The sequence below is a fragment of the Garra rufa genome, chromosome 23 (genome assembly GCF_049309525.1).
Source record: "Garra rufa chromosome 23, GarRuf1.0, whole genome shotgun sequence".
Taxonomy (NCBI): domain Eukaryota; kingdom Metazoa; phylum Chordata; class Actinopteri; order Cypriniformes; family Cyprinidae; genus Garra; species Garra rufa.
Window position 1 is genome coordinate 33,398,794 of NC_133383.1, and position 14,526 is coordinate 33,413,319.

General features: G+C 35.3%; 1 protein-coding gene across 1 annotated transcript in view; it reads left to right on the forward strand.

Moving 5' to 3' along the window:
• The window catches only part of ca9 (carbonic anhydrase IX), a 46,614-nt gene extending 32,367 nt beyond the window's left edge, over window positions 1-14,247 (forward strand). The window contains exons 5-11 of the mRNA XM_073829430.1: window positions 3,199-3,291; window positions 3,407-3,473; window positions 3,574-3,731; window positions 3,808-3,934; window positions 9,597-9,650; window positions 10,015-10,108; window positions 10,500-14,247. Of these exons, the coding sequence (XP_073685531.1) occupies window positions 3,199-3,291; window positions 3,407-3,473; window positions 3,574-3,731; window positions 3,808-3,934; window positions 9,597-9,650; window positions 10,015-10,108; window positions 10,500-10,581 (675 nt within the window). The 3' untranslated portion in view covers window positions 10,582-14,247. The remainder of the gene's footprint in view (window positions 1-3,198; window positions 3,292-3,406; window positions 3,474-3,573; window positions 3,732-3,807; window positions 3,935-9,596; window positions 9,651-10,014; window positions 10,109-10,499) is intronic.
• Window positions 14,248-14,526: the final 279 nt, after the last annotated feature.

Consider the following 14,526-nt stretch of genomic DNA (forward strand, 5'->3'; position numbering starts at 1 on the left):
TATGAAGTGGTCTTGAGTAAGCCAACTGACTGAAATGCTATTTAAACTTAATATTCTTCTTCTTCTGAGACTAAGATTTCTGACTGCTGCTCCTCCTAGAGCTTTAACTCTACAAACTCTGAACTCAGGCCAGATCTTCAGACTGATCTGACTACAGTTGCTGTATCTTTTCTAACTGATCGGACTAACTTGCTAATCATGCTAGAAACTTGTTAGTAACATCATGTTGGAAACATTATACTCATGCTAGTAACATGCTAATCATGCTAGAATCATGGTACAACATGCTAGTTACTTGTAAATGATGCAAACAATATGCTAGTAACACACAGCATGCTAGTAGCATGCTAATCATGCTAGAAATGTGCTAACAACATGTTAACAACTTGTTTATCATGCTAGCAACATGCTAGTAACTTGCTAATCATGCTAACAACATGCTAGTAACTTACTAATTATGCTACCAACATGCTTGTAACATGCTAATCTAGTGTAGAAACCTGCTAACAACATGCTAGTTGTTAATCATGCTGTAAAACATGCTAGTAACTTGTTATCTATCTATCAAACTTTAAGCTTTTGAAACTACTTTAAACTTCAAACTATTTCAGACTGAAAACCGTCAACAAGCTAGTAACATGCTAAAAGTTATAAAATCAGGTTAACAACATGCTAGTAACATGCTAAAAGTGATAAAATCAGGTTAGCAACATGCTAGTAACATGCTAATCATGCCAGAATCATGCTACAGCATGTTAGTAACTTGCAAATGATGCAAACAACATATGGTAGTAACATGCAGCATGCTAATAACATGCTAATCACGCTATCAAAACATGCTAGTAACTTGCTAATCATGGTACCATCATGCTAGTAACATGCTAATCATGCTAGAAACCGGCTAACAACATGCTAGTAACATGTTAATCATGCTGTAAAAATGCTAGCAATATGCTAGTAACTTGCTAATCATGCTAACAACATGCTAGTAACATGCTAATCATGCTAGAAACCTGCTAACAACATGCTAGTAACATGTTAATCATGCTAACAACATGCTAGTAACTTACTCATCATGGTACCATCATGCTAGTAACATGCTAATCATGGTAACAACATACTAGTAACTTACTCATCATGGTACCATCATGCTAGTAACATGCTAATCATGCTAGAAACCTGCTAACAACATGCTAGTAACATGTTAATCATGCTAACAACATGCTAGTAACTTACTCATCATGGTACCATCATGCTAGTAACATGCTAATCATGCTAGAAACCTGCTAACAACATGCTAGTAACATGCTAATCATGCTAGAAACCGGCTAACAACATGCTAGTAACATGTTAATCATGCTGTAAAAATGCTAGCAATATGCTAGTAACTTGCTAATCATGCTAACAACATGCTAGTAACTTACTCATCATGGTACCATCATGCTAGTAACATGCTAATCATGGTAACAACATACTAGTAACTTACTCATCATGGTACCATCATGCTAGTAACATGCTAATCATGCTAGAAACCTGCTAACAACATGCTAGTAACATGTTAATCATGCTAACAACATGCTAGTAACTTACTCATCATGGTACCATCATGCTAGTAACATGCTAATCATGCTAGAAACCTGCTAACAACATGCTAGTAACATGTTTATCATGCTAGAAACCGGCTAACAACATGCTAGTAACATGTTAATCATGCTGTAAAAATGCTAGCAATATGCTAGTAACTTGCTAATCATGCTAACAACATGCTAGTAACTTACTCATCATGGTACCATCATGCTAGTAACATGCTAATCATGCTAGAAACCTGCTAACAACATGCTAGTAACATGTTAATCATGCTAACAACATGCTAGTAACTTACTCATCATGGTACCATCATGCTAGTAACATGCTAATCATGCTAGAAACCTGCTAACAACATGCTAGTAACATGTTAATCATGATGTAAACATGCTAGCAACATTCTAGAAACTTGCTAATCATGCTAACAATGTATTAGTAACTTACTCATCATGGTACCATCATGCTAGTAACATGCTAATCATGCTAGAAACCTGCTAACAACATGCTAGTAACATGTTAATCATGATGTAAACATGCTAGCAACATTCTAGTAACTTGCTAATCATGCTAACAACGTGCTAGTAACTTACTCATCATGGTACCATCATGCTAGTAATATGCTAATCATGCTAGAAACCTGCTAACAACATGCTAGTAACATGTTAATCATGATGTAAACATGCTAGCAACATTCTAGTAACTTGCTAATCATGCTAACAACGTGCTAGTAACTTACTCATCATGGTACCATCATGCTAGTAACATGTTAATCATGCTAGAAACCTGTTAACAACATGCTAGTAACATGTTAATCATGATGTAAACATGCTAGCAACATGCTAATCATGCTAGAAACCTGTTAACAACATGCTAGTAATATGTTAATCATGATGTAAACATGCTAGCAACATGCTAATCATGCTAGAAACCTGTTAACAACATGCTAGTAACATGTTAATCATGATGTAAACATGCTAGCAACATGCTAATCATGCTAGAAACCTGCTAACAACATGCCAGTAACATGTTAATCATGATGTAAACATGCTAGCAACATGATAGTAACTTGCTAATCATGGTAACAACATGCTAGTAACTTACTCATCATAGTACCATCATGTTAGTAACATGCTAATCATGATGTAAACATGCTAACAAAATGCTAGTAACATGTTAATCATGATGTAAACATGCTAACAACATGCTAGTAACATGTTAATCATGCTGTAAACATGCTAACAACATGCTAATCATGCTAGAAACCTGTTAACAACATGCTAGTAACATGTTAATCATGCTAGCAACATGCTAATCATGCTAGAAACCTGCTAACAACATGCTAGTAACATGTTAATCATGCTGTAAACATGCTAGCAACATGCTAGTAACTTGCTATCAAACTTTAAGATTTTAAAACTACTTTTCAGACTGAAAACTGTCAAACTTAAAAAAACTTTTTTAAAACGTTTTTATCTAGTTGAAAATTACAATTACATTGTACTATTTAGAGATGGTGTTATTGCCCCAGTCTTTCTAGAACATGAGTGATTATAAAAATTGCATAATGTGTGACATTGCATAAACTCATGCTACAACAGTTTCCTTATTCCCCAGATCCACGTGGTTCATTTTAACACCAAATACGCAAATCTCGCTGAGGCTGCTAGTAAAGCTGATGGATTGGCAGTGTTAGGAGGATTCATAGGTGTAAGTCTTTTAACTAAAACCTTCTGGCTGCAGTTTTCAATTCAAAAGAATGTGGTCCCAATACAGTCTTTGCAAGACATTTGTTAGTATTTCCTTTTGACGTTCTCCTCAACAGATTGGACTTCATGACAATGACAACTATGAGAAGATCCTGTCTGCTTTAACAGACATCAGCATAGAGGGTAAGAAACCAGAACTTGAACTAAAAACTCTCAACTAAGAAAACATAAAACACAAATCACTGATGAATATCATCCAACTGATCTAATGGTATTTTTTCAGAGTCAGACACTGAGATTCCTGGTTTTAATGTGCGCCATCTACTACCAGACAGCCTGGACAGGTTTTATAGGTACAACGGGTCCTTAACAACCCCTCCGTGTTTTCAGACGGTCAGCTGGACTGTGTTTAACGATTCAATCAGAGTGTCAAGAAGACAGGTCAGACTATTCTCATAAGAGAGCATTGCATTTACTAATCAATAATCTAAATGATAATTGTTTTTGCTTTTATTAGCTAGCGGATTTGGAGGACACGTTGAAAACTGAACATAACAAGCTTTTGTCCAAAAACTTCAGAGCGCAACAACTTCTGCATGGGAGAAAAGTTCTGGCATCTTTCCACACAGAACCCGCTACAGGAAGTATGTGCAATCTGTATTTGGCCTTTTGGCTATTTTGTGGCAATCTATAGTGGCCCCAAGATGTGTTTGAATCATATTTATGAAAATTAAATATAAAGTGGCTTTATATCTACCTTTAGTTTTTTTTTTAACCCACCAAACATCTACCACTTGGTTTAATATGTTGTATTAAAACAATGCCAAATACTTCAAGCTGATATTTACTTATATTATCTACAGTTGAGGTCAAAAGTTTACATCCCCCTTTTAGAATCTGCAAAATGTTAATTTACCAAAATAACAGTGATCATACAAAATACATATTATTTTTTTATTTAGTACTGACCTGAATAAGATATTTCACATAAAATATACATATGTGACCCTGGACCACAAAACCAGTCTTAAGTCGCTGGGGTATGTTTGTAGCAATAGCCAAAAATACATTGCATGGGTCAAAATTATTGATTTTTCTTTTATGCCAAAAATCATTAGGAAATTAAGTAAAGATCATGTTCCATGAAGATTGTTTGTAAAATTCCTACTGTAAATGTATCAAAATGTAATTTTTGATTAGTAATATGCATTGTTAAGAACCTAATTAGAGGGTCAAATAAAGATGGAAGAGATGTGTTTTTAGCTGATTCTCAAAAATGGCTAAAGACTCAGCTGTTCGGATTGAATTAGGCAGGTCATTCCACCAGAAGAGTACATTTACAGGTGCTGGTCATATAATTAGAATATCTTCAAAAAGTTGATTTATTTATAAGTGAAACTTGTATATATGTATACATTCATTCCACACAGACTGATATATTTCAAGTGTTTATTTCTTTTAATTTTGATGATTATAACTGACAACTAATGAAAACCCCAATTCAGTATCTCAGAAAATTAGAATATTACTTAAGACCAATACAAAGAAAGGATTTTTAGAAATCTTGGCCAACTGAAAAGTATGAGCATGAAAAGTATGAGCATGTACAGCACTCAATACTTAGTTGGGGCTCCTTTTGCCTGAATTACTGCAGCAATGCGGCGTGGCATGGAGTCGATCAGTCTGTGGCACCGCTCAGGTGTTATGAGAGCCCAGGTTGCTCTGATAGTGGCCTTCAGTTCTTCTGCATTGTTGGGTCTGGCATATCTCATCTTCCTGTTCACAATACGCCATAGATTTTCTATGAGGTTAAGGTCAGGTGAGTTTGCTGGCCAATTAAGAACAGGGATAACATGGTCCTTAAACCAGGTACTGGTAGCTTTGGCACTGTGTGCAGGAGTCAAGTCCTGTTGGAAAATGAAATCTGCATCTCCATAAAGTTGGTCAGCAGCAGGAAGCATGAAGTGCTCTAAAACGTCCTGGTATACAGCTGCGTTGACCTTGGACCTCAGAAAACACAGTGGACCAACACCAGCAGATGACATGGCACCCCAAACCATCACTGACTGTGGAAACTTTACACTGGGCCTCAAGCAACGTGGATTCTGTGCCTCTCCTCTCTTCCTCCAGACTCTGGAACCCTGATTTCCAAAGGAAATGCAAAATTTGCTTTCATCAGAGAACATAACTTTGGACCGCTCAGCAGCAGTCCAGTCCTTTTTGTCTTTAGCCCAGGCGAGACGCTTCTGACGCGGTCTGTTGTTCAAGAGTGGCTTGACACAAGGAATGCAACAGCTGAAACCCATGTCTTGCATACGTCTGTGTGTCGTGGTTCTTGAAGCACTGACTCCAGCTGCAGTCCACTCTTTGTCAATCTCCCCCACATTTTTGAATGGGTTTTGTTTCACAATTCCCTCCAGGGTGTGGTTATCCCTATTGCTTGTACACTTTTTTCAACCACATCTTTTCCTTCCCTTCGCCTCTCTATTAATGTGCTTGGACACAGAGCTCTGTGAACAGCCAGCCTCTTTTGCAATGACCTTTTGTGTCTTGTCCTCCTTGTGCAAGGTGTCAGTGGTCGTCTTTTGGACAACTGTCAAATCGGCAGTCTTCCCCATGATTGTGTAGCCTACAGAACTAGACTGAGAGACCATTTAAAGGAACACTCCACTTTTTTTGGAAATAGGCTCATTCTCCAACTCCCCCCGAGTTAATAAGTTGAGTTTTACCGTTTTGAAATCCATTCAGCCGTTCTCCTGTTCTGGCGATATCACTTTTAGCATAGCTTAGCATAGATCATTGAATCCTATTAGACCAATAGCATCACATTCAAAAATGACCAACGAGTTTCGATATTTGTCCTATTTAAAACTTGACTCTTCTGTAGTTATATCGTGTACTAAGACCGGTGGAAATGCAAAGCTTAAATTTTCTAGGCTGATAAGATTAGGAACTACACTCCCATTCCGGCGTAATAGTCAAGGAAGTTTGCTGCCGTAATAAGGCTGAAGCAGGAGCAGTAATACCACGCAGCACATGTGCAAATGCTAAACTAGCTGGGAACTCATTTCTGATAATACTCCGCCTGCTTCGGCCATATTACGGCAGCAAACTTCCTTGACTATTACGCCGGAATGGAAGTGTAGTTCCTAATCTTATCAGCCTAGAAACTCGCAGCTTTGCATTTCCACCGGTCTTAGTACACAATATAACTGCAGAAAAGTCAAGTTTTAAATAGGACAAATATCGAAACTCGTTGGTCATTTTTGAATGTGATGCTATTGGTCTAATAGGATTCAATGATCTATGCTAAGCTATGCTAAAAGTGATATCGCCAGAACAGGAGAACGGCTGAATGGATTTCAAAACGGTTAAAATCTATTTATTAACTCGGGGGGAGTTGGAGAATGAGCCTATTTCCAAAAAAAGTGGAGTGTTCCTTTAAAGGCCTTTGCAGGTGTTTTGAGTTAATTAGCTGATTAGAGTGTGGCACCAGGTGTCTTCAATACTGAACCTTTTCACAATATTATTACTGAATTGGGGTTTTCATTAGTTGTCAGTTATAATCATCAAAATTAAAAGAAATAAACACTTGAAATATATCAGTCTGTGTGGAATGAATGTATACATTATACAAGTTTCACTTCTTGAATGGAATTAGTGAAATAAATCAATTTTTTGAAGATATTCTAATTATATGACCAGCACCTGTGATGTGAAAGTCTGTGAAAGTGATTTTGTGCCTCTTTGGGATGCCACAATAATGCGCAGTTCACTTGCAGAACGTAAGCTTAGAGGCACATAAGTCTGAATTTAGGGGTGCAGAGCCAGTGGTGGTTTTGTAGGCAAACATTAATGCCCTAAATTTTATGCGAGCAGCTATTGGTAGCCAGTGCAGATTGATGAAGAGAGGTGACGTGCATTCTTTTCAGCTTGTTAAAAAGTAATCTTGCAGCCACATTCTGGATTAATTGTAAAGTTTTAATAGAACTGGCTGGAAGACCTGCCAAGAGAGCATTGCAATAGTCCAGCCTAGACATAACAAGAGCTTGAACAAGGAGTTGTGAAGCATGTTCTGAAAGAAAGAGTCTGATCTTCCTGATGTTGAATAAAGCTAATCTACAGGACCGGGCAGTTTTAGCAATGTGGTCTGAGAAAGTCAGCTGATCATCAATTACAACTCCAAGGTTTCTGGCTGTTTTTGAAGGAGTTATGGTTGATGTGCCTAACCGGATGGTGAAATTGTGATGAAATGATGGGTTTGATGGAAACACGAGCAGTTTTGTCTTGGCAAGGTTTAGTTGATAGTCCTTCATCCAGCAAGAAATGTCTGTTAGACAAGCTGAGATGTGAGCAGCTGTCGTCAGATCATCAGGATGGACTGAGAGGTAGAGTTGAGTGTCATCAGCACAGCAGTAATATGAAAAGCCATGTTTCTGAATGACAGAACCTAGTGATGCCATGTAGACAGAGAAAAGAAGTGGTCCAAGAACTGAGCCCTGAGGTACTCCAGTAGCTAGATGTTGAGACTTGGAATACCGCACCTTTCCAAGATTCTCCAAGACATTCTTAACACTGTGTTGTTATCAGTGTTGGGGAACATTACTTTTAAAAGTAATGCATTACAATATTGAGTTACTCCCTAATAAAGTAACTAATTATGTTATTTAGTTACTTTTTATGGAAAGTAATGCGTTATGTTACTTTTGCGTTACTTTTTAAATCTGAGCAGGGCTTGCTTGTTTGTTTTTTTATATAAAAAGTTATATTTTTGTCAAATGTAAAAGCCTTTTTACACCAAAAGCCTCAGGCTTAGAGAAAAGTAAATTCACGTCTGTACAGTAGACCGCAGAAGAAAAAATGTCAACTCTTCAGCAATAAAAAAAAAAATCTTGAGTGATTTTTTTCTTATTAGTATGGATGAATTGGATCATCGAAGGTCAGCAGCAAAGACACCGATTAATAAAATAGGATTAAATACATAAAGGATATTTGTATTATTTAACATAGTTAATTATTGCAGGTTTGCGTTGAATTTCACTGTTTTTATTTATTTTGAGGAATACTGTATCTGTTTTTTACATAAGGTTTAAACGCTCACTAATGCGCCAAAAGGAAAAAAAAACATACATAAAGAGCAAGGGAGTGAATTTTTTTGAAACAAAATGGAGATGTGCACATTTTTCTTATTTTGCCTAAATATCATATTTTTTTTTTATTGAGTAAAATTTACCCTGATCTTCAAATGTTCTTTAAAGTTTTCCGCCCGCCTCTTAATGCATGTTTTTTCCTTCTGGAGCGTTAGTGAGCGTTTGAGCCTTCTGTAATAGTTGCATATGAGTCTCTCAGTTGTCCTCAGTGTGAAAAGATAGATCTCAAAATCATAACATACAAAACACACAAAAATGCTGGAAAACCAAGGATTATTCTGAAGAACAGCAGACAGTTTAACTGTTCAGGACAAACAAGGGACTCATGAACAACTATCACTAAACAAACAAACAAAAAAAAAAACAGCTGTGGATCATTCAGGGAACAACACAGTATTACGAATCAGGAGGATGTAAAAAGGGTCATTTTTATAAATTCAACTATTATTTTTTCTTGTGGATTATGTTAACGTATTTTATGTGAAATATCTTATTCAGGTCAGTACTAAATGAACAATAACATGCATTTTGTATGATCCCTCTTATTATGGTAAAATAATTGACATTTTGCAGATTCTGAAAGGGGGGTGTAAACTTTTGGCCTCAACTGTATTTAACTGCACTGACACACTTGATGAGAATAAAATGCCATTATCATTGTTTTCCATGTTCGTAGTAGAGTAAATATTTGACATACCTTTTTAAAAATGTCGGGTGGCCGGTGTTTCGTATGCATTTGGCCAATCAGCATACGCTTACGTCACTGGTAGTTCCTATAGAGCTAATTTAGACCCTATTCTAAAGTAGGAGCTAATTCAGTTTCCCCAAATAGAGTTTCTTGAATTAAAGACATTCCTAGTTCCTGCAGTGCAAATGCGCCAAAAAAGTAGGAACTTCCACCAATAGTTCTAGAAACTATGAAAAGGTTCCTCCAGTGCAAAAGCCCCTAATGTGAACTGAATAGAAGCAGATAATGAGACTTTAAAACTGAAACACTGACACTGAATTAAATCTGAACTACCTTGTGCTAAATAATAATGCCATTGTCTTCCGTAGAGCTGTTTTACATCAGAAATGCAATTTGTCTTGAAAACAATCTGTACTGTACAATCCTTGTGTATATTAGTGTATGTAGATTTTGTGTTGTGCTTTACAGAAACCAAATCTCTACCGACCGAAACAGAAGACAGCATTATAATGGAATCTAGTGGTAAGAATCTACCATTTACTGTACTGTATATCTACAGCAGGATTTAACTTCAAACACTTTTTTTTATTTTTATCAGAGGACATTGTCTTGTGTTGATGTTATCTATTTTATGGTGCTAACATGAATTCTTTTGATCATTTAACATAGACTATGTAATAAAAACATAAAACAAAATACAATATCAAAATATGTCAGAATAAATTCGGTGGTAAATCCTTATATAGCGTGTGACATGATGATAAATGAATTTTTATCATGTTCAGATTATTCCTTCCTTACTGAAGCTCCCTGTCAGCTCTGTCTATGATATAACATGAACATCACTGCGTTTTTTATAAAAGTTTTTTTTTTTTTTTTTTTACAGGACACATTCTAGCGATTGTCTTCGGAGCTCTGTTTGCCGTCACGGTACTGGTCTTCTCCGTATACACATATCAACAGCGGAAAAAGTACTCAAAGTATGTTCATATCCATTTCTGATTCATCATCACTGCAAAAAATGTTTTTCTTACTTAGAATATTTGTCTTGTTTTCAGTCAAAATATCTAAAAATTCTTAAATTAAGAAACATTTTCTAAACAAGTAAAAATTATTTTGTTTTCAGAAAAAACAAGTCAAACTTGACAAAGCAATAATCCCTTACCCTATTGGCAGATTATTTTGCTTGTTTCAAGCAAAAACGCACTTCATGTTGACTTGTTTTTTTCTGAAAACATAATATGTTTGTCTAGAAAATCCTTCTTGATTCAAGAATTTTTACATATTTTGACTGGAAACAAGACAAATATTCTAAGAACAGCATAGTACAAAAGACTCAACATGGTTCTCTGTCTCTTTTTTTCTCTACAGGTTTAAAAAAGACTCCAAGCAAAACGTTATTTATAAACCAGCTGTTGTTGACATGGATCAAACCTCTCTTACAGTAACATAAACCTCATAAATATTCAGAAACTTGTTTTGTCTCGCTTGTGTGTTAGAATTAAAGAGGCCAAGCCTAAAATGACTTAACACTAAGCTTCAATTGTCTTAACCACAAATTATTGGTCATGAAATAAGCAAAATTTAGGCAAATGCACTATTTTAAAAGCCCACTGCCATTCCATATGGGACGTTTGATTCAGACTGGTTGTGTTTAGTGATGAATCACGATGAAACACATGTTGTGTATAGTGATGAGCCAGAGCGGTGTCTGGTGAGAAACAGTAAAGCATGGAGGAAGACATGACTGGTGAGTTGATCACTGTGAAAACCCAGTAATGCTTTGGAGTATAAGAGAATATTGCAGAATGGCTTGCTTCCCGCAATTGAAAAGTTGTTATTGTTTAACAAGACAATGCAAAGGCAACTCAAGAAGTGGCTTGAGGAGTCCATCAGGCTCATGATTTGGCCTGGTCAGAGTCCAGATTTGAACCCTATAGTGAATGTTTGGAGACATTCTTCAACGACTGATGAACTGTTTAACGCCAGTTAACATTGAGTGGACCAGCATTGACTTTTCTTCCTATAAAAAGCTGTCTGCAAGTTTACCCATACACTCTTAAAAATAAAGGTCCTAAAAGAACTTTTAAGTGAACAGTTCTTAAAAGAACATTTTGATACATTTTTCCAATGTAAAGAACCTTTTGTGGAATGAAAAGTTTCCACTGATGGTAAAGGTTCTTTGTGGAACCACTGATGCCAATAAAGAACCTTTATTTTTAAGAGTGCCATTCTACAGAATTAGTGTAAACTGCTGTCCCACAACCAAAAAAACAAACAAACACAAAAAGCAGTTAAGTAATCAAATCTTAGATGTTTAATTGGATCCTTTATTTTCTATTAAAGCCCACAATAATATTTAAAACATCAGTAGGCTTAATATAACTGGGGTGATATCAGGCAAATTGGGCCGTCAGGTAAAATGGGCCATTTAAGGTTTGAGTGTCTTATCTCTCTAAAAGTTAACAGTGAATGACTGCAAATAATGTCAAACTGTTGCCATAATGGTACTTTATTTGTCTGAGGTTGGTAAGGGGGGAGAGGAAATGCCATATTTTGAGACCGCGCCAGAAAATGTAAGGCGAGTGGCCGGACATATCCAATCTTACTTCTCAATAATAAGGTTAATAAATCAATAAAAAACAAATGCACATTTAGAAATAATAACCCATGATTCATAAACCATGTTTTGATGGCCTGGCTTGATTTTGCTAAATAATCCAGATTTTTAAATTAAAAAAGCATTTTTAGTTACTGGCCCAATTTACCTAAATGCGTTAAGATAAAACGAGCCATTAATATCAGTTAAAATGGGCCACCATTGAGTTGAGTTTAAGCAGAAGCATTCTGGTGGTTCCTCTTATTAAAAATGATTTCTATTATTAATATATTGTATTATTGCATTTGTGACATACCTTTGTCACATTTGACCTTCTAAATGTGTTTGCATGCGATGTTTGTTAATGTGTGCTCGGTTATGTTTGTATGAATAAATATATGTTTGTATGGTTGAATATAGGGAAACTGATTGAAACTGACGTTTTAATGTAATTTAAATGCAATGTTACATTGTTACATTATAAATTTAAATATAATTATATGTGTTTTGCAGTTTGACTGGCCCATTTTTAGTGATCAGCTGGCCCATTTCACCTGAACACTGCTGTATGGCCTGAACAATTATATTTTGTTACACCAATTCAACACAGAAATATTAAAAACAGTCCTTATTAATAATAAGAACACAGTTAAATGTCATACATGGGTTTTTTGTTAGTGTCCCAAGCGATTAACGAAAAAATGGCCCAATATACTTGATATCATCCTACATAAAAATCATAATTTAGTGGGTACTTCCAGTTTTTCAGTTATTTTTATACAAACTTATATTCAGACTAATGTATCTTTTTCAGGTTTTTTTTTGTTTGTTTAAAATCAGTTCGATCAACTTGCCTTGTACAGGATTCAAATCTTATAAATCACAATTTTAAAATATAGTTAAAATTGTAATAGACTTTAAACCAAATCTGTAGAATGGCCTATAAACATTTAAAGAAAACAAACGCGGAAAGCTATTATGTGCAAAGTTACTTTATCCACAGTATGTGAGCAGCTCTTGCTCATTTCCAGACTAGTGATTTGTAACAAAATGGTTAAGACCATTAACAGGCTACTAAATATTTAGCTATTTTTGGCTTGGCCCACTTTTGTGCCATTTAGTTTTTTTTTTGTTTTTTTTGTACATAGATGCTTCAACAAATTGTTATTTTTTCATTTTGCTGTTTCTCCCATTGTATTTAGAAAATTAATCATATCATATGTGACCATGGACCACAAAACCAGTCTTAAGTAGCACAGGTATATTTGTAGCAATAGCCAAAAATACATTGTACGAGTCAAAATGCTAAATTTTTCTTTGATGCCAAAAATCATTAGGATATTAAGTAAAGATCATGTTCCATGAAGATATTTTATGTCCTATCATAAATATCAAAATGTAATTTTTGATTAGTAATATGCATTGCTAAGAACATCATTTGGACAACTTTATAGGTGAATTTCTCAATATTTTGATTTTCTCAGATTCCAGATTTTCAAATAGTTGTATCTCAGCCAAATATTGGCCTATCCTAACAAACCATACATCAATAGAAAGCTTATTTATTATAAATCTCTAATATAAATTTCGAAAGATTGGCCCTTATGAGTGGTTTTGTGGTCCATGGTCACATATTGTAAATATGATATTCATTCACCTACAAAATATCAAATGTATAGCCAAATAGTAACCACTTCCTCTGTCTCTCCAGTCATGTTAGAGTTGACTTCAGAAGCTATATTTTAGTCATGACACACATACAGCTTCAAAATTGAATGTAATGACTTTGTAAAGCTGTGTGAATTTTTCAACTGTCCTTTACCCCCTTTACTTCAGGTATGTATCAAACATTCACACGAGGATTCCTGTCAGCACCAGCAATGTTCAAGACGATTAAACTTTGAATTTGGAAAGCTCTTTGGAAAGTTGGGTTAACCTATACACATTGTATATATATATAAGTTACGACAGGTCATGAAGAGATGTGCATTTCAACACAATTCTGTTGAAGACTGACTGTGGAGCATGCAGTCTAATGCATTTGCCAGGTCACAGGTCAATCCTCTTATTTCAGTAAGATATTTACAAAAGGGCAGAGGTCACATGACTCTGAGAGCCTAAAGAAACAAATACCGGTAACACTTTACCCTCTGGTTGTGTTCGGGTCAAACTGATTTATGACTTTGTTCACACAGGGTTTAAGTACTTCTCAGAATTTTTTGTCGTAATTTTTTGTAGGTTTTATTTCACCTAGTCACACTTGTGGTGTTCCCGGTCAAAAATGACCCGACTCCAAATAATTGCTTATAAATCTCAAATTTTTCTGTATTATCATCAAATATTGGATTCATTCTTTTTGTCAACTAATTTATTCCACTTAGGACTGGTTTTGTGTTTCTTTTTGCATCTGATTAATCGTAGGCCTCATTTATCTGAGAGTAGGTACCTTGTTTTTGAGTGAAAAGTATTTTTTATGAATAATTGTCACAATATTAAACAAAAAATTTGCACTGTTTATCACACTAGTGTGATTTCATGTTTAATGAGGAAGTTTGCTTTTAAATGCTTTTATTTTGTACAAGATTGCAAAAAGTCACATTTGTGGTGTTCCTGGTCAAAAATGACCCGACTCCAAATAATTGCTTATAAATCTCTCATTATGCTATATTATCACCAAATATTGGGTTCATTCTTTTTGTCAACTTGTTTTCTTTCATTTAGGACTGGTTTTGTGTTTCTATTTGTAGGCCTCATTATTCTGAAAGTAGGTACCTCGTTTTTTAAATGAAAAAACAATTT